Raw genomic sequence first — 21,793 nt, 5'->3', positions numbered from 1 at the left:
GCAAAATGCACAGTCAGAAATAAGATGCCAGTTATCTCACCCAAGTCTTGACCGTGGGCTCTTTTATTTCCTTGCACATACAGAAGAGAAAAGCCTTCATAGATCCGGAAAGTTCCTTGCGGGCATTGTGGTGCATCTGTTGTCTGGCTGTGGCGTGTGATGAGGAATCCATGGGCAACAAAGGAGGTTCCAGGCGGGCCTGGGGGACCTTGCAATCCATCTGGCCCAGGAGGACCATCCAAACCACGAGTACCTATTTCCATGGAATTATCCGGATGCAAGATTAAGTAAACTCTGATCCACTATTACGGCTATTGACCAAACACTATGGCCTCATTAGATTAAATTATTTAATATTTATAGAATATCTAAGCATTGTCAGATGTCAGATATCATGAGTTTGGAGATAAGACATAGTCCCTGCCTTCAAATACTTTTTTTTTTTCCTTCTGGAATTGGTTGAAGGCACTAGGTACTAAATAAATACTGGAAGAATGAAACTTTATGTAGGAAGAAATGATGCTTATTTGGAGAGCCTGCACGTTATCTAGTCTCTTGCTGTACTAAAGGAGTCAAAGCTCCATGACCAAATACCAGGAAGGGTGTGGTTGCCATCAGTCTGCCAGCTTCAATGCTGAACAACATTTTCCTTTGAATCTGTCTGGGGAATTATTTTCAGGCATACCTTTTTGTTTAGAGACTAGGCAGGGAATTCTGAAGAAGCCTTTTCAAGATGTCTCTTTTCAATCTACCTCTGGTTCCCCTTCCCCACTTAGCCCCTTGATTTAAGCCTATTTAAAAATTTTCTTAATATACAGGCCTTAGGCTACTGCCTGTATAGATTTTTATTTTTAAGAAACTTCACAGCAATGCCTGTATGTGATGAAGATGACACTAACTTGTTTCTTCCCTAGAAATATAGAGTTAATGAAATGACAAGGCATTGGTTCTAGGCTGGCCATATATGTCACCCCTCTGCCTTAATACCACTGATACTTTTGCCAAAACATACTCTTTATATTACATATCTAGAACTGCTAATATATACTAAAAATCTATTTAGTTTATAATCTTCTATTTCTACTTTAGCAATCTTACTTTAGTGTATGTTTTTATTACAAAAATTATTTTTGCAAGTAGACTGAGTATAGATTGGAAATCTAGTAGACAACAGATTCAATATTATCAGGAACACCTATTAATGAATGGCCTCAAAAATATGCATATCCATTTGTCATCTCCGCATGGATTTGTTCTATTCTCCTCAACTTGACTCTCATTAACGCTCTATGGGAACCACTTAAACTTTTTGATTATACTTTACTGCATTTTATGAGGGAAATTACATCCTACAGTGATATTTTCAAATGTGGAAGGATTCACAATAGTTTCAAGATAGTCGAGGGATTTATATCAATATATTGAAAATTAGCTAAACAGGTAAGTATAGTGAGTACCTGGAACACCCCCATCCTTAGAGCACGGAGGAGGCTGTGAAGGCTGTATATCCGGAGGCTTCACAGACTCAAAGACCACCATTAGCATCATTGTTTTACTTGACTCACCTGGCTGGCCTGGCAGACCAGGATCTCCTTTGCGCCCTCCTGCACCATCAAAACCAGGGAGCCCATTGCGTCCAGGATCTCCTGGAGGGCCATTTGGACCTAAAGGAAGAATGAAATGGAGTTTACAAATGTGGGTAGAATTTCTATATCCAGACAGATCTAGGAGACCTAAGATCCTTGAGAGTCAATGAATTCATGAACTAGTATTGTCTTGAGCCCAGCTATATACAGGAAAATCTCAAGTCAAGGACAGAAAAATCAGGTCAGGATTTAGCTTGAAACATTCCATTTGCCTCTGAGGAGAGTCCCTTAATATGGTAGCTATGCTCCCTTTGCCTTCACTATCAGACAGGACCTCAGGGTCCAACATTCGTTAGGTATCACTGATACTACCTGATACACTTTATTTATGGAAAGATTGCCACTCAATCACTTAAGAGAAAAAATCTAAAGACTTCTTTTAGCTTTACTTTATAATCAAAGCTGGCTGTAAGCATAGAGTCAAATGGCTAACTAGACAAGGTTTAGTTTAGAAGCCATGAGTCCTAACAGTGGGGAATTGATAGCCTATCAAATCAGCCTATCTTTCTGGTGGATGGGATAAAGGAAGCACTAGATCTTAAATGCATATTTTATTGAGGAGTTTTAAACACCATTAACTTAGTCATTCAAGTTAGAATAGCAAGAGGAGCTGGAAGGAATTAGACCGAGCCTAAAAGAAATTAGGGCATGAGAAATTTTTCAAGAAGGAGGGGAAATGAGACCTGTGGTGATCTGACATGTAAAACAACTAGGAAAATGTTCCCAAATAGATAAGCTTAAATAGATGATCTGCAAAGATACCTGGTAAGCCTTGAGGTCCTGGTAGTCCTGGTGGACCTTTTAATCCAGGTTGGCCTGGGAGCCCTGGAGGACCAGCATCTCCTTTGATTATAATACTCTGTCCTGAAGGACCAGGTAATCCAGGGGGACCTAAGAGTCAAAACACACAAATTTGGAGGTGGGTAGGAGAAATACCAGAAGGAATACATGCCAAAGTCACATAAGGTCAGAGTAAGAATCAGTGTGAGAGAAACAAGTTACATGCAACAGAAATCTGTTTGGGAAAACTGTACCATTATCTCACCCAGAGGCAGAAAAATAATTTTCTTAGGGTCAATGGCTAAAAAATAGGCATATCTTCCCTCTTTTCAATCATCTGTAGTTCTTGTTTGTTGTACTTGTCAAGGAATCCACTGAACTAGTAGAGGAATTTAGCAGATGCACAGTTTCACAGTTTACAGGAAATCTCTGTAAGCCTCTTAGCAAAAAGAACTGTTTTCACATAAAAAAATATACAAGCATACACAGGTGACTTGTGATCCATTTAACTGAAGATGGGAAAGTTAGTATAAAAGTCAATAAAAATCTCAGTGAGGCATTCTTGCTGACTCTGTGTCTATCTTACATTAAAAAGGTCTGCTATCAATATTGCATTGATAAAATTAAAAAGGGAGCTTGAGAGATTAGTAGATAGATGGACAGTCCTGACTATTTCTCCTTAATTGTTGGGGACTTAGACTCTGACAGTTGGGCTGAAAGATGGATCGGAAACATTCGAATTCCTCAATGCGTTTAAGTATCAGGTATAACTACCTCCAGAAATAAGTCTTACCTGGGGCACCAGTAAGTCCTGGTTCCCCTTCAGGGCCAGGTGAACCAGGTATTCCACTGGGTCCTTTCATGCCTACAAAGAAAGTACACACAATTGTACAGTGAAGCAGCAGGGCTACACCCTTTACTTAGCCAAATCAGAAAATGGATATCTTGCTACAAAGAGTATAATGTATAGTGGAATCCCAAAACATCCCTTTAAGTACCTGGGAATCCTGGAACACCAGGGAGACCAGGATCTCCTTTCATTCCATTGAGACCTGGCCGGCCAGGATTACCCTGAATAAATAAAAGTCATTAATGTTACAAAAAAAAAAAAAGAAGGAGGAGGGACAGAAGTGAGGGTATAGGTGGTATTTATTGCATAGTGGTTTACAGCCCTGGCTCTAGAGGCAAAATTCCAGGATTCAAATCTAAATTTCACTGGTTATTACCTTGTGTGACCTTGAGTTGATTACTTAACCTCTTTGAGCCAGTTTTCTCAAATATAACATGGAGAAAAAATAACAGTACCTACTTCATGAGGTTGTTGTGAGGATTAAATGAGATAATTCGTATAAAGTACTTAGAAAACTGACTGGCATGTGGTGTGTGCTTCATAACTATAGTAAAACCTACAAAAGCTGGAACCTGTGTAAGGCAGACAGCTGTCAGAGGAGGAAAACTCAAATATTTTCCTTTAAAATAAGTGATAGAAAAGTGGAAGACTGCACCCTGTCAAAGGTGGAAAACTTGCAAGACCCGGAAAAACGAGGAAGTCTCATTGAGTTCAAGCTTTCACAAGTTTCACCGTAGTAATTGTTTTATTATCACTAACAAACACACTTCTTTTTTGGTCTAGACCTGATGTGGTAAGTGTCTGGATTAGAATCACATGTGCAAAAATGATAGCCGGTACTTCTGAAAGTTTTAGCAAAAATATAGTAGGGCCTGGTAATTAATTGGGTTTGATGGTGAGGAAAAGTGTAGGAAGAAAAAGCATTGAAAATAACTTTAGAATGTATCTAAAGGAAGAATATGAAACAGCAAGAACATTTAGTGGGCTATTGAACTAGTCCAAATGTTGGACAATGAGGCTCGTACTAGTAGGAATGAAAAACAAAGGGGCAAGCCTGATATATCTTATTATGCCAAAAAGTACAAAAGTGCTAAAAAAGAGGGGAAGTATGTCAAAAAGACATAGGATCCAGCTTGAAGGTGCTCCCATTGGCCAAATCGGGGACAATTTGAGCATAAAAACAAATAATGACAATTAAAAATATATATAAATCATTGAAAAAACAAATCTGTCTTGGAAGAAGTACAGCCAGAATGCTACTTAGAAGCAAGGATGGCGAGACTACGTCTCACATACTTTAGACATGTTATCCGAAGGGACCAGTCCCTGGAAAAGGACATCATGCTTGGTAAAGTAAAAAAGAGGAAGACCTTTAATGAAATGGATTGACACAGTGGCTTCAACAATGGGCTCTAGCATAACAACGATTGTGAGGATGGCACAGGACTGGGCAGTGTTTTGTTCTTTGTACATAGGGTCACTATGAGTAGAAACTGACTCGACAGCACCTTACAACAACAACACAAATCATTGAAAATGAGTCCATACTGAAATAAATTGGTAAATAGAGAAGGGAGGGCTCTTGCTTACAGTTGAACCAACTGATAAATAGGGAGGGCATGTTAGAGTTATATAATCATCATTTTGCAACTAACTCGGTATAGATTGGTTGAGGCAAAAATCATCAATAGATGCTAAATCTAAAGGGAATGTTTGATGAGAAGCCATATATTTACATGATATTAATGTGTCTTCCCACAGTTTTGCTTATTAGTTGCAAGGAGGGACAGAGTAATCACACAGTGGAGAAACCAGACAACACCTTGACTAGGTGATCAAAATTAAGATCACCACTGAGGGGCAGATGGACATTGTAGGCCTCCATATCTGATACCCTGAGAAGGGCAACATCACTCATGAGTACTGCAGCTGGGAATGCATAACCTGAATCTGATTATCAGGAAACATAAGACAACAGGGGGTGCCTACAATTCTCCCAGCGTGGTGCAATTAACGTGTTTGGCTTCTAACCAAAACTTTGGAGGTTCGAACCCACCCAGGGGCACCTCGGAAGAAAGGCCTGGTGATCTGCTTCCAAAAGGTCACAACCTTGAAAACCATATGGAGCAGTTATACTCTACACACATGGCGTCATCATGTGTAGGAACAGATCAAGGTCATGAAAAAAAAAAAAGGCTTAGGCACTGTTCTAGATTAAAGGAGACTAAAGAGATATGAATGATCATGAAGATGATGCGGTACCTGGCAACGTTTCATTCTGTTCTACATAAGGTAGCTATGAGTCAGAGCTGACTAGATGGCAACTAACACTAACAATAAAAACAAAAGTAAGACAATCAAATGCAATATATCATCTGGTCTGGATCCCATACTGGAGGAAAAAGTACTATAAAGGACATTATTAGGTTAAATGATACAATTGGAATATGAAAGTAGAAATAAAAATATCATATCAATGTTCAAATTCCAGAAGTTAATAACTATACTGTGGTTTTATAAAAACAAACAAACAAACTTTATTCTTAGGAAATATGCACTGAAGTATTTAGGGATAAAAATGCATGATAGATGCAACTTACTCTCAAATGTTTCAAAATTATATATATATTATACTTAGTTATGTATAATATATATGTATATTATACTTAGTTATATATGATATATGTATATTATATATAGTTATATATTATATATGTATATAATTATGTATGTGTGTGTATGCACACATACGAAGAGCAAATGGAGCAAAATATTTACAATCGGTAAATCTAGATAAATGATACTTGGGAGTTTTTTGCACCATTCTTGCAACTTTCCTATAAGCTTGACATTATTTTCAAATAAAAAGTTAGAAAAGGTGCAAATACAAGAACTAATTGGCACAGAAGAAAATGAATAATATTTGACAACACTAGGTTTATAAAATGTTGGTATCAGGCAGTAGTCTTGAATCAGACATAGTGACATGTAAGTGAAGGTACATGAGAGATAAATGAGGGAGGGAGGGAGTAGAGATTGGACAAGGATAAGACTAAAATTTTAAGTCTAGGTGACTGAGAAAATAGTGATGCCATGGGCGAAGAGGCTAGATGTTGGAAAGCTTTAAGGGTCGCTACTTTAGACCAAAGAAGAATTGACACCTTTGAATTATGGTGTTGGCGAAGAATACTGAATACACCATGGACTGCCAGAAGAACGAACAAGTCTGTCTTGGAAAGAAGTACCACCAGAGTGCTCCTTAGAAGTGAGGATAGCAAGACTTTGTCTCACGTACTTTGGACTGGTTACCAGGAGGGACGAGTCCCTGGAGAAGGACTTCGTGCTTGGTAAAGGAAAGGGTCAGCGAAAAAGGGGAAGACCCTCAACAAGATGGATGCAACAATGGGTTCAAACATAGCAACGATTATGAGGATGGTGTGGGATTGGACAGTGTTTCATTTTGTTGTACATAGGGTCCCTATGAGTTGGAACGGACTCCATAGCACCTAAAAACAACTTTAGTTGTTTTTTCTTTTTGTCTGCTATGAAGCAGCCATCAGAGTTAAAAGGCTGTACCAGACTCTGTGGGCTGCCAAATGTACCAAAAATCCTCTGGAATAAATGGAGGAAGCTTTGAGGGTAAAGAAGTCTGTGACTCAGTCACTCAAACCAAGGTGGAAAGTGCATGCATATAGATGTGAACATATACTATTATTCTTTTTTTATAGGTGAAGACAGAAACCAGGGTCTACGGTATTTGCCTTCCTCATAGGCACAAAGCAGAAATGTGTGGTGGAGCTGAAACTTGACCCTAACTCTATCTAATTTCAATATCTAAAATATCCCCACTCACCATACTTACTTCCCTATGGGTGCACTCATCCACATCCAACGCTCTGTTATATTTATCTCCTTTGCATAAATTTGCTTTCACTGAAAAAAAGACTTCTCAAATCTAAATACTATATATACGAAAGACTCCAGCTAAAGTAACTTGTGAGCAACCCTTTAACGGAAGATTTGCCTTCTACTTTCTTTTGTAATTCACCAGTGAGCCATTCATAGAGTTCTGTCCAGTAAGCACTAATTAAAATGACGCCCCTTAGAATTCTCATTTTGAATGCAAACATCCTCATCCCTCTCTCGTCAAATATCTACTCCCATGTCCTACCGGGAGTCCTGGTGGTCCTTGATCTCCTTTCAAACCAGGTGAGCCAGGTTGCCCAGGTTGGCCTGGGTTTCCCTTCTCTCCTTTAATACCTCCATTTCCAGGGAGACCTCGGGGACCTTCTGGACCTGGTAGACCTTGATAATGCACAACAAATGACCAAAATTCAGTATGGCATAAGAGTGAGTACCATAAGAGTCAGCCTTTTAAAATATTGATCTTCTACTAGTTTGCAGAACACAAGCCCAGACTACATTAAAACATATAGACATATGCTGCTGCTGTTTCTAATGTAAATTGGGTTATTTTTGTTATTAACACTGGTTTTCATACTCTGGTTTGCATTTTACTATGCACTGTATCCATTAATCTTGTATCTAAAGAAAAGATGCAGGACAGTGAAGTTTGCCTCTGTAACCCCTAATGAAGTGTATAACTTAAAGTGAAATAAAGTACATATTGTAGGACACTGTTCTTAAATTGGAGCATGCATCAGAATCACTTGGAGAGCTTGTTAAAACACAGACTGCTGGGCCCCATCGCAGAGTTTTGGATTAAGTATGGCTGCGGAGGGGATCAAGAATTTGCAACCTAACAAGTGGCCTGTTAATGATGAAGCAGTTGGTTCCAGGACCACTCTCGTGGCGTAGTGGTTAAGAGCTACAGCTGCTAACCAAAAGGCCGGCACTTTGCTATGAGTCGGAATTGACTCGACGGCAACGGGTTTGGTTTTGGTTTATGGTAAGGCGATCAGAGATTCAAGTCATTTGTCTAACTGCGATTAAAATAAAATTGTTTTATTTGTAAGTAGCTATTTCTAGTCAACTTTTATTACCATATAACTTAGATAGTGATTTAAGCAAACTAACTGCTTAATTTCATTTTAGTGATATGTTTGATACATGAGAGTATTTAAAAATGTCAGAGGTACTGGTTCAATTTAGTACTTTCAAAACTTATTTTTAAATGTTTTCATATTCTATACATTTTAAATATTTCTGAAGAAAAAAAATTCTGTATGTATCTTGCGAACAAATAAATAATAAAATAATCTAAAATGGGAGTTTTGCTAAGCCCTTTTCTCTATACCATGTGTTTAACCTTTCTAAATAAAGACATCAGGTCCATTAAGCACCCAAGGAGCTCTTACCATTGGCCAAGTCTTTTGTCACCAGGTGGGAAATAGCTGTTACTTGCTTGCAGAGTGTTAAGTAGCTGCTGAGGCTGAGACTAATGAGTCCTGCCTTAAGAAAATAATTCAACCAAAAAAGCCAAACCCGATGCCATTGAGTCGATTCTAACTCATAGCGACCCTATAGGACAGAGTAGAACTGTCCCATAAGGTTTCCAAGGAGCAGCTGGCAGATTCAAACTTCCAACCTTTTTGGTTAGCAGCCGAACACTTAACCACTGCGCCACCAGGGCTCCCAAGAAAATAATTACAAACCCCGAAATAAAAAACAGCCAATAGACTTATACATTCTCTCTTGTGAGATCTTAGTTTTTCATTGATTTTGACAAAAAAGAAAGACATGTAGGGATTATTTTTGAAGGAAGTATCATAGGCATATAAATTTACAATGCTGTGTTCATGCTTACATATGGGCAAAGGGTTATCTTTTGATCAGAGATAAAATTCTGACTTTAGTTCCCTTCCCAATACTCTAAGACCCAGAATCAATGCTACAGGGCAGCATGGCACAGTGATTAAGAGCACTGGACTCTGGAGCTGGAATGCTGGGTTTGAATCCCAGCTCAATTAACCATTAGCTATTTGATCTTAGTAAGTTTATTAATGTCTTTGGCTTCAATTTCCTCTTCTATGCAATGGAAATAAGAATAGTACCTACCATATCACCTTGTTGCAAGGATAAAATGAGTTACTGTGTATAAATCACTGGCCTGGCACATAGTAAAAACTATGTAAGGGATTATTATTGTTGTTATTATAACTGAAGGTAAAAACATATCTTTAAAAAATGAGCCAGTTTTTAATCTTTCTATGTGATTGCATAATATAACACTATCTGGCATGTAAGATAGAGAAAGCAGGTTCACAATAGTAGAATAATCATTTTATCTTTAAACAATTTAATTATTATAGTCCCCCTAGCCCAGCAACCAGACAACACATTCAGAAATTCCCTTCCCAATCATAAAGAGGAGCTCTGGTGGCACAATGGTTAAGAGGTTGGGTGCTAACCAAAAGGTCAGCAGTTCGAATCCACCAGCTGCTCCTTGGAAACCCTATGGAGCAGTTCTACTCTGTCCTATAGGGTCGTTATGAGTCAAAATCGACTCAAAGGTGATGGGTAATCAAAAGAAAGGGCTGGGGTGCTTTGTATTTTAAAAAGGCAACTGCTGACTTCCAACCAACTGGTTAGGGTTTTCTAAGCAAATTTGTTAAGTTTCATCCATAATATATGATTTGAACTAGAAATCATGCAGCAAATCAGCTTACTAAGAGAAAAAGAAGCTATCTGTGAATCAGCCTGATAAGAATGACAAAGTAAGGATTAAAATGGAAAAAAAGGGGGAAATTTTATGACTCTCTTCTCCAGTCTGAAAAGCTATCAGAACACTGTGTCATTTAGAAAAAAACAGAAACAAAAAACTAGGCATGTTATGGGAACTGCTCTTTTTGCAATTAAAAAGAAATACTGAAAAATTGATATGTCGATAATTCAGACCTGCTGTTCTAGAGTCCCTCAGATTTAAATTAATGAGTTGCTAATGACATAGGGACTCATTTAGTTTTATTTTTAACGGTATTCCCCTTTTCCATTACTGAATATAGCCATGAGTACATGGATTAGCGCAATCTCAGGCAACAAAAAAAATCAAGAAAATCAAATCAGTATGCAGAGTTTACAAATGGGCCATATGCCTGCTTAAATATATTAATGCAGTATTTAATAAAAATAAGTATACTTTCATTTAAAATTCAACATGTCTTTATGTATGGATTACCTATTATGAACAACTGAAACCACAAAGACCAAATGTCATCTCAAACTCAATTATGAACAAGTCACATTACCTTCAGCAAAATGTTAAAACCCAAGCAGGTAGTATTTGAGGGTAACAGCACTCTTCAATGACTTTGGAATTATAGCAAAAAAGTGCATTTCTCTTATCACACATACAAAGCATTAAAAAAAAAAAAAAAAGAATTGACCAGTGAAGAATCTAACCTTGAAAACCTGGGAAGATCAGAGTTCACCAAAGCCCAAAGATCGATGTTAGCAGTATCAGACATCACACAGTACAAAATAAGATTATGAGTTAGAAGTGGTTCACATTTTAGCACAAGTTAAACAATAATCTTTGTCAGCACTTCTTATACCTACAGCATAATCAGTATGCAAACAGAACCACACAGGAGTATGGAGAGCCAAACCTTTTCAAATGGAGCTTATTCTAGAAAATAAGCTGCTGGCCTTCATTAATCCAAAAAGTGAAAAGGTCTAGCAAAGACATCATGTTAACTCTGCTACTGTGGCTTTCCAAAAGTTAGCTTTTCAAAACATTTCACTGACAGCCTTCAGTTCCTTTCACAAAAGGGTAATTTTGGATAATTATTAAGTGTATCTTGGCCTCTACCATCCTCTAGTAAAAACACAAGATGAAAATGTCTTCATATGTTTAGACTGCCTCAAAGAGATACAGTTAACTTTAAAGTTCTCATTGGCAAAAAAACAAAAACAAAAACAAAAACAAAGATCATAGATCTGAATAGAAAAAGTAAAAGACAAGTATACAATGGATATTACCAACTGTACTTTGAATCAGTTTGTCTTATGGAAAACCATTCCAAGAAGCCACATTCTGATTATTTTTCAGAATTCCTCATTATAACTTGGAATAAGTAATTATAGGGAAAAATCCAATGTATATTTGTTCACCATTGAACTTGGAAATAAGATTCAAATTTCTCAAAGAAGTGAAGATCATCAGTGAAGGGATGTTTTAAAATATTTTGGCATGCAATATCCCATCCCAAACCACAGAAAATTTCACATTTACCTTATTATTATTCAATGCACATATTAAGCCAGACAATTCATTATTTAAAAAAGGATCATTAAATAAAAAGATAAAAAGCCTACAAACAGGATACCTCTTGGTTAGTGTTAATTGACTATAAATACAATTTCCTTTTCTTACAAGTCTTGCTATGATTTATAAACACTGAATGTTAGCCGAGAGAATAAATTGTGCTGGAGCACTGAATCCTAGCAGTTAGGAAACATAGGATATATTCTTTGTTCTACTGTTTAATAACTATGTGACTTTGGGCAAGTCAATCACTCTGAGTCTGTTTTCTTATCCATACAATGGGAATAGTGTTATCTGCCCTAACCTCGCTCAAAGGGGTTGTTTTAAAGATAAAACTCAATTTTTTAAATATCGACCTAATGTCTGCTATGTGCAAGACCCAAACTCTACCCTTAAGGATCTTACAATAAAAGTATGTTATATGATGTAAATGATGGCAAACCATATAAATATAAAACATTACCATTACTGCCTAATAATAACACTTTTAAAGCATTTGATTCTTTGAAATACAGAAGAGTAAAAATTAGCCTGTTTGTTTAAATGGGTTCTAAACCACATCCAAAAAACTAACTCAAGGTAACACTTAAAGCAGTCTGGCCATATGATTAATTAAATAATTATAAATCCTACCTATGATGATTCAGAGTTTGGGAATAGATATTTCATATGTGTGTTTTGTAGAGAAAAACCAATGACAAGAACTCTTTAAAAAGTAACTCATTGATATGTAAGTATTTCAGTCTGAGTGAGTAATAAAGAAAACTTAGGATCACATCATAGCAAAACTTCTAAGATATCAATTTCTAAAAGGTAACACTTTAATGAGTTATATGTCAAGTCAATTTTGTACATGAGGCTGTCAATCCACTGTTTTTCAAACCACCTAACAAAGTTTAACTGAAAAATACAACAAAACAAAAACCTGAAGTCTTGTAAGTAAGTGGTAACTACTAAAGATAAAGAGATGAGTTGATCAGCATATTTTGAATCCATTTCCATTTAACATGTAGTCTTCAACTGTTGCAAAGAAGAGAACAGTGCAGAGACCAGGTTCTAATAATTATGTAATTTAGAGTACATCTGGTAAATAAGAAGTTGTTAAATCAGATTCAAAATAATGTAACTAGTTTTCTTTTTCTTCTTTGAATATATCTAGTGTCTCAGAAGAAAGCAGTCTCCTTTCTAGATGACAATAGGCTGTCAGTGATCAAAAGGCAGCAGAATTCTACGCAAGTCAGACAAGAGAGGACTCCAAATTACTTCAAAGTACATCCTAGTCTTCTCTTTTATGTTGGTGATAGTTAAATAGCCTGCACTTGTCTTAATCTTTTTGATGATATCCATTTAGGAAGAACACAAGAAACAGTTGCTAAGGGTTTGATGGAGTTTTTGAAGTAACAGGAAACAAGAAAGTGGAGGCAGGGCCCAGACGCATGGCTAAGAGTCTTCTAAAATGACAGAAGCAGCTTCACTCCATCATTCATATTTATAACTAGAATAAGAGGCCAGATCATAAGCATCAAATCATCCAACTGCCTTTGTGGAAGGATGATATAATATTACTAGTAGAAGAGGTACTTAACCAAGCACCGGGGAGGCCTACATGAGAGTCTCAGCTATGCTAATAACTAGCAGTATGACCTTGAGCAATCTTCTTAACAGCTTTGATCTTCAGTTTTCTCCTATATAAAACTTTGGTCCCTTCTATATCTGACATTCTATGGCTCTGTGAAACAGTGGATTTGAAGGGGAGTAAGAAACTAGGGAATCAGTTCCAGATAGAGAGAAAGATGGCTTGCTAACAAGTATCTTGAAAAATTATGAATTTTAAATTTATAGGAACAGAAAATTTCCTGACATTCCCCAAACCAGACTTTAGGAGTACACTTTTTTTTCCCATTTAGTTCCTCCTTAGAAATTTGAAAAAGGCTATTTATCTTGAATAATAATAAACACATTCAGATATGTGTGGCTCTTCTTACTCCTGATTAAGTGAATATCTTTCACTAAGAATCAGCAATTTTCCACTGGATAGTTCTTGGTAATTGTTCCTTGGTATGTACTATTTACATGTGAATAATGAAAATAAGATTAAGAAGCTCCTAATCTGAGCTGACTGCATTGATTTTTTCTCTTTTACTCTGTGTCTATTTGGCCATTTTTACAGCAATAGAATTTAGAACTTTGGGACAGCCCAAAATGCTAGGATGGGATGATATGAAAACCTACAAGAGGTATGGCAAGTCAAGAATTACATATTTTACAAGAATTACATATAATACCTATTGTTTTAAAAATGAATGCCTTCTTGAAAGACAGTTCAATTTCATTTGCATTTTTATTAACATAGAAGGCAATGACACAAAATATACTCTATTCTGAAAGTAAAGGGAAAGTATTAACAATCCTGTTTTGGGTACTATAATTTTCAACCAAAAATGACATGAACATATGAATTTTGAAATGCTACATTAGATTTCTTAATTATATCACTTTGGGTCATTCCAATAGACAGAAACACTGGACTCTACAAGTTCCTGACAACTTGCAGAAATAAGCCAACATATAAAAATTGAATTGACATATATGCTCTCAAAATATATTTGAATACTTGAAAACATTAGCTACAGATGTCTATATATACACACATACCTACATACAAACACACACATATGTATATATATATACACATATATAAACATACGTATATAAATATATAAGAAAAGTTTCAAACTTCATGCAGTTACTATTTTGTAGTTAAAGAGCTAACCTGTAGGACCTAGATAGGGATCAGAGTTCACCAAGGTCCAATGTCATCATTAGCAAAAGGGAAAAATATCAAAACTGTTAGAAATATCAAGAAACTAAAGCATTACACTAAACTCTTTCAAGTTAAAATTTACTTCAATAAAAGAATACTCTGAAAGTTCATATTCATGCATCTGAAATTAAACCAAATTATCACCACTTAGAGTCAACACTAAAATAAAAATAGCACGTTACATATTTTGAAAGGCCAGAAATCATTTTTATAATAATCATTATTAAGAGCTCAGACTAGAACAATCAATTCTAACAGTAGTTGGGTTTAAAACTCCATTTTAATTTGCAGTTTATGAACAAATTAAGAAGTTACACACACTCATGAGATGTGTGTTAATCTTCTGACTACTTTTGTTATTGTTTCTTTAGAAATGGTAACTTTAATAGCCTTTGTGATTTAATAGTAAATTTTAATAAACTTTGTGACTAATTGCTTTATGTTGAAATATCTTAAAGTATTTTAAAAGTTGAAGTATCTTAAAGTTTAACAGTGAGCTCCATCACTAGTAAGAACAAATAACCAGTGCTGATTAAAATATAAAAAGGATAATAGTTTGGTTTATTTGAATTATGGCATGCATAACCAAGCAAGGTATTTACTTCAATTCTTTACATGCAAGAGAGTTAACCTGGCTGAGGAGATTTTCACTGACATTCTTCAATAGTAAACCAAGGTAAAAAACCTTGAATCATAACCCTCTATAAACAATCAAATCAGATCAAATAAAATCTGGTTTTGAAAATGATCTTCTGAACACAATACATGATTGCATTTAACTCATGTTTTTAGAGCATATCTTGTTAAAATTAACTCCAATCATTTTAGAGTCTACTGTAATTTAAATGGAAATCTTCATTTTTTAAATGCATTTGAAAAAAAAAGTCAGAGATTTAAGGGTAATTGCTTTGTTTCTTTAAACTTAGATTCCTCTTATTTTTTAAATCAATGAAGGCCAAGTTTTCAATTACCAGAAATATAAAAATTGAAGATCAAGCCTCAGAAATCTGTTCATAACATATCACCAGTGACTGGACTCAGCAAAATTAACCCAGGATGAAAATGAGCATTTCCAAAATTAGTAAAATGAAATGACACTGCACAGACACAAAGTGAAAAGGTGAACACTGGATGCAAAGTTGAGATTACTAGAGCAGTTTACACAAGACAAATGAGGTATAGACATGAGGTTGGTATGAAGAGATTATTATTCAATTTGATCATGCTGTGATGGTGAAGATAAATTTGAATGCCTAGTTCCTAGGGAAGATAAAATTTGTTTATTGTGCCTGGTGACATTTGTTGATCAGGACAGAACCATAGAAATACTTTTGGTATGGACCACAAGCATCTATTTGGTGACCACTAAAATGATTTCTGTGATGACATGCTGAGAAGCTCACATTTAAAAATGCAGACGGCATTTTGCTGCCAGGTTATCAGCATAGTTTTACCTTTAATAAAGAGACTAATAAAACTGCTACTTCCTTGTTTTCCTCCAAGTTGTTTTGTTTTACTTCAACTTTAATAAATGATGAAATATATTACTGAAAAGAATTATTAGATGCCATGGAAATGGATAGAGCTGGGTATAAACCAAGCTAACCACTTGCAAGTTCTTAAATGACAAATTCAAAAGTACTAAAGACTAAATAACCTACCAGCAAAGTGCAATAAATGGACTAATAAACAGACCATTTGCCTAGCACTGATGTACATACCTGGTCTCCCAGGAGGACCTTGGGGCCCAGGGTTGCCTTTAGGGCCTTCCAGAGCAGGACCTGGAGAACCAGGAGGGCCTGGGGGACCCTGCACACCAGGGAAACCCTGAAAGCCTGGTTCACCCTTTGGACCTGGAAGGCCAGGGTTTCCTGGAATACCAGGTAATCCCCCATCACCCTTTTGACCTATAAAAGCAAAGTGAAGTTAGAGAACACACTAAATGATACTGAGTAACAGACTTACCTATAAAGTCATGCAATTAACTATTTGGTGCTTACCAATGACAGTAAGCACACGTGGGGGAAGGTAGATATGTATGTGTGCACACATCCATCCAATATACGAGAAGCAAATTCAGATTGAGTTTCCAAGAGATACTTTCTTGATTTATTTATTGATACATATAATTCTACTGAGTTTCCTTACATTACCTCGGTATTGCTTTCATATGGGGAAAAGAGTGTTTTATTGTCCAGTTAAAAAAATTAAAAAAAAAATTGTAGCGAAATCTTCCTCTTCCTACAATTTTGCCTTCTTTCTTTAACATTTCCTTAGTATTTGTTTATAAAGTTAATGAAGAGATACTGACATGTAAATTTCCTTAAGGAAACATTTTTCATACAGATTAGCTCCATATACTAAATTGCTAAATAAGAAATGCTTTAAGATACAACTCTAGCTTTGTGTTTTCTGGGTTTGTATGTGCATTCTTTACAGTAAATGGTGCAAATGGAAAAATAAGTGTACTAGAAAATATTCTTTTTATGGACTGATTTAGCATGTTTTATTAAGGTTTACCAGTAAGTCCTGGGAGTCCAGGGGGTCCTGGGATTCCAAAGCCTGGTTGACCTGTCAGGGTGCAAATCAAAAATCTCAAAAGGATAATAACAACTGAAGTAAGGACAAATTGCTTTCAGATCATTAAGGTTTTTATTAAGTGCTACAATGTATAGTTACATGGAACTTAGAGAAGACTTATTCCAACATGAAACTACAATTTTAACATGAGAAAACTACATGAGAATAGAATAAATATATACTCTATTTGTGATGAGTGTTAACTATGTCCATATATCCCTATATCATATGAATATATATAAATGGAATATAGATTGCATAAGGAAAGGTCATCCACAGAAGTTTGAAAAAGCTGGGTAACTTCTTGATGTGAAAAACTGGGCAACAAAGGAGTTTTTAATAATAAGAAGAATGCAGCATGATCAACAAATGTGAGATAATATCCTTAGGACAGAAAGGAAGAAGGTAATTAGGAAGGGAAAAGTCTGTGGTAGCTTAAAAGCTAAGAAGAAAGATAAAATTTCACTGTGCGTAAAAAGGAACAAAAGTTAGAGAGGCGGGGCCAAGATGGCGGCGTAGTCAGACACTTCCTGTGGTCTCTCTTACAACAAAGATCCGAAAAAACAAGTCAATCGATTACATATGACAATCTAGGAGCCCTGAACATCAAAGGCAAAGTTGAGGAATCGGACTGAGTGGCAGGGGGAGGGAGAGACGGTTTGGAAGCAGTGAGGATTTGCCAGATCTGACCCGGCGGGAACCGGCACCCTGCAGACTGGATTGGCTGGCGTGGGCGGTGAGGCAAGCAGAGGCACTCGGGATGCATTTTCCACATGGGCAGAGAGCGAGCAGCAGAGAGTCTACTCAAGCCTCCAAAACCAGTGAAAAATAGCACTCAGTCAGCAAAAGATAAGCACATGCATCTAAGCTAATGCACGGATCAAAAAACACCCTGTTTGGTAAGAAACTCTCTCCCATTTACCTGTCTCCTTCCAGCTCTGCACTGGGTGCCGGGCCGGCTTCAGTGATTACTGCGTCCCCTGGGCCAGAAGTAGGACCCGTCATATGCCCTGAGCCATCCTCCCAGCCTTGGAGAGGGAATAAATTAACAAACAGGGAAAAAATAATCATCTGCCGGTTCCCCTAAGCCGGGAACTCAGGGCAGACACAGTTCCTTTACCTAAGCAAAGGCATAATGGCTCCATGTACTTTGAATGCCTTCACCCCAGCACAGAGCTGTGTGGGCCCATTTCAACAGTGTAGGCCCTCATAAGCACAATAAAACAGGGTATATACCTGAAGCCTAACTTCCACTTTGTGACATTTGACACCGCTCTGCCCATTAAGCAGGGTCCTCACCTATCCACATCAGAGGCCTGAGGACTGGTGGCTCCACCCACACCACCTAGCCACCTGTGACAGGGGTCCGAGAATAAGTGGTGCCTCCCAGTCCTTACAGCCAACAGCATTGGGTGCCCATAGTCTGGCTGCAAAACCTACCCACCTACGCACTCTCGGAAATAGAGGAACGCTTTCCTCCCAGACACTCAGGGGCAGCTGTCAGCCCCCAACCTTGCTTAGCACATGACCCCCAACTGCAGCCAGATACTTGTGACTACTCCAATCACCCCTGCTCATCTAGGACTGTGGTTGACACACACTTGGTGACCAACTACCTGGACACCTGAGCTGAATCCATACAGGAGGAGTGGGAGGACTCCTGGGCTCACATACTTAGTGGCAGGTCTGGCCACCTGGTGATAGGAAGTTAGAGCTTCAAAGGTACCAATAATCAAACTAGCTCACACGAGCAGCCTATTTTGGTATATCAAAACAAAACAAAACAAGAAGCTAGGACACACTAAGCAAATATAAAATAAATAAATATAATAACTTATTGATGGCTCAGACTTAACAGTCAATATCAAATCACATAAAGAGGCAGACCATGATGGCATCAGCAAGCACCCAAAACAAAGAATCAAGAAATCTTCTGGAGGAAGAGAGCTTCTTGGAATTACTGGGGGTAGAAAACAAAAGATTAAAATATAGTACTCTTCAAGAGATCAAGAAGGTGATGAGGCAAAATGCAGAACTATCTAAGGAACACAGAGACAAAACAATAGAGGAACTTAAGAAGATTAGAGAAGAGCATAATGACAAATTTAACAGGCTGCAAGAATCTATAGAGAGACAGCAAACAGAAACCCAGAAGATTAACAATAAAATTTCAGAATTAGAAAACTCAACAGAAAGTCATAGGCGCAGAACTGAGGAAATGAAAGTCAGAATTAGTGAGACTGACGATAAAGCACTTGACACCAACTTATTTGAGGAAAAATCAGATAAAAGAATTTAAAAAAATGAAGAAATCCTAAGAATTACGTGTGACTCTCTCAAGAGGAATAACCTACAAGTGACTGGAGTACCAAAACAGGCGGGGATAACAGAAAATACAGAGAGAACTGTTGAAGATTTGCTGGCAGAAAACTTCCTTGATATTGTGAAAGATGAGAAGATATATATTCAAGATCATCGAACCCCACAAAAGGTAGATCCCAAGAGAAAGTTACCAAGACATATTATAATCAAACTTGCCAAAACCAAAGATAAAGGGAGAATTTTAAGAGTGGCTAGGGAAAAATGAAGTCATCTACAAAGGAGAGTCAATAAAACTAAGCTTGGACTACTCAGCAGAAACCATGCAGGTAAGAAGGCAATGGGATGACATATATAAAGCCTTGAAGGAAAAAAATTGCTAGCCAAGAATTATATATCCAGCAAAATTCTCTCAAATATGATGGTGAAATTAGGGCATTTCCAGATAAAGACAAGTTTAGGGAATTTGCAAAAACCAAAGCAAAATTACAAGAAATAATAAAGGGAGTCCTCTGGTTAGAAAATCAATAACATCAGGTAACAAACCCAAGACTAGAACACAGGACAGAGCAACCAGATATCAATCCAGATAGGGAAGTCACAAAAATAAACCAAAGCTAAAACACTGAAAATAGGGAAACAGAGATGTCAATATGTAAAAGATGACAACATTACAACAAAAAACAGGGACTAAAAAAATGTACTCATAGATCTTTCATATGGAGAGGAAGTCAAGGCGATATAAAGAAATAAAAGACTGGTTTAAACTTAGAAAAATAGGGGTAAATATTAAAGTAACCACAAAGGAAACTAACAATCTTACACATCAAAATAAAAAAGAAGAAAAACATAAAGACTCAGCAAAACTAAAATCAACAACAAAGAAAACGATGAAAATAAAGAAAAACGACTCAGCACAGAAAATTGAGTAGAACAAATAAACTGTCAACAACACAAAAAAATGACAGCACTAAACTCACACCTATCAATAATTACGCTGAATGTAAATGGACTAAATGCACCAATAGAGAGAGAAAGTGGCAGAATGGATTAAAAAAACATGATCCATCTATATGCTGTCTACAAGAGACAAACCTTAGACTTAAAGACACAAATAAACTAAAAGTCAAAAGATGGAAAAAATATATCAAGCAAACAACACTCAAAAAAGAGCAGGAGTGGCAATATTAACCGCTGACAAAATAGACTTTAAAGTAAAATCCACCACAGAGGATAAGGAAGGACCGTATGTAATGATTAAAGGGCTAATACACGAGGAGGACATAACCATAACAAATATTTACACACCCAACAACAGGGCTCTAAAATACGTAAAACAAACTCTAACAGCACTGAAAAGAGAGATAGACAGCTCCACAATAGTAGTAGGAGACTTCCACACACCACTTTCGGTGAAGGACAGAACATCCAGAAAGAAGCTCAATAAAGACACGGAAAATCTAAATGCCATAATCAACCAACTTGATCTCGTAGACTTATACAGAACACTCCACCCAACAGCATCCAAGTATACTTTCTTTTTCAACGCACATGGAACATTCTCCAGAATAGACCACATATTAAGCCAGAAAGTAAGTCTTAAGAGAATGCAAAGCATCAAAATATTACATTGCATCTTTTCTGACTATACAGCCATAAAAGTAGAAATCAATACCAGAAAAAGCAAGGGAAAAAAATCAAACATGTGGAAAAAGGACAACACCTTGCTCAAACACTACTGGGTTATAGAAGAAATTAAGGACAGACTAGAGAAATTCTGTAGGAAAAAAAAATCAAACACGTGGAAAAAGGACAACACCTTGCTCAAAAACTACTGGGTTATAGAAGAAATTAAGGATGGAATAGAGAAATTCACAGAATCAAATCAGAATGAAAACATACCCTACCAGAACCTTTGGCACACAGCAAAAGCAGTGCTCAGAGTTCAATTTATAGCAATAAATGCACAAATCCAGAAAGAAGAAAGGGTCAAAATGAAAACATTAACTCTACAACTGGAACAAACAGAAAGAGAGCAGCAAAAGAAGCCACTGGGCACCAGAAGAAAGCAAATAATAAAAATTAGAGCAGAAGTAAATGAAATAGAAAACAAAAACAAACAGAAGAGTTAAGAAGACCAAAAGTTGGTTAATTGAAAAGATCAACAAAATCGATAAACCACTGGCCAAACTGACAAAAGAAAAACAGGAGAGGAAGCAAATAACACGAATAAGAAATGAGATGGGAGATATCACAACAGAGCCAAATGAAATTAAAAGAATCATAACACAATACTATGAAAAATTGTACTCTAACAAATTTGAAAACCTAGAGGAAATAAATTTCTAGAAACACACTATCTACCTAAACTACCACAAACAGAGGTAGAACGACTAAATAAACCTATAACAAAAGAAGATATTGAAAAGGTAATTAAAAAACTCTCAACAAAAAAGCCCTGGCCTGGACAGTTTCACTGGAGAATTCTATCAAGCTTTCAGAGAAGAGTTAACACCACCACTACTAAAGGTATTTCAGAGCATAGAAAAGGATGGAATACTCCCAAA

General features: G+C 36.7%; 1 protein-coding gene across 2 annotated transcripts in view; it reads right to left on the bottom strand.

Moving 5' to 3' along the window:
* Positions 1-21,793, bottom strand: part of COL4A5 (collagen type IV alpha 5 chain) — a 333,343-nt gene that overhangs the window by 9,416 nt on the left and 302,134 nt on the right. The window contains exons 40-49 of one of the 2 annotated variants that reach the window (XM_004379760.2): positions 16,848-16,898; positions 16,049-16,234; positions 14,277-14,285; positions 10,639-10,647; positions 7,448-7,581; positions 3,425-3,497; positions 3,220-3,291; positions 2,409-2,537; positions 1,566-1,664; positions 41-253 (exon numbers count right to left, since the gene is read on the bottom strand). In XM_004379760.2, the coding sequence (XP_004379817.1) occupies positions 41-253; positions 1,566-1,664; positions 2,409-2,537; positions 3,220-3,291; positions 3,425-3,497; positions 7,448-7,581; positions 10,639-10,647; positions 14,277-14,285; positions 16,049-16,234; positions 16,848-16,898 (975 nt within the window). The remainder of the gene's footprint in view (positions 1-40; positions 254-1,565; positions 1,665-2,408; positions 2,538-3,219; positions 3,292-3,424; positions 3,498-7,447; positions 7,582-10,638; positions 10,648-14,276; positions 14,286-16,048; positions 16,235-16,847; positions 16,899-21,793) is intronic. The other variant, XM_004379761.2, reaches the window with a different exon arrangement.

The sequence above is a fragment of the Trichechus manatus genome, unplaced genomic scaffold, assembly GCF_000243295.1.
Source record: "Trichechus manatus latirostris isolate Lorelei unplaced genomic scaffold, TriManLat1.0 scaffold00068, whole genome shotgun sequence".
NCBI classification, from domain to species: Eukaryota; Metazoa; Chordata; class Mammalia; order Sirenia; family Trichechidae; genus Trichechus; species Trichechus manatus.
The sequence above is the reverse complement of the archived record's forward strand: the minus strand, read 5'-3'. Positions and strand labels throughout refer to the sequence as shown.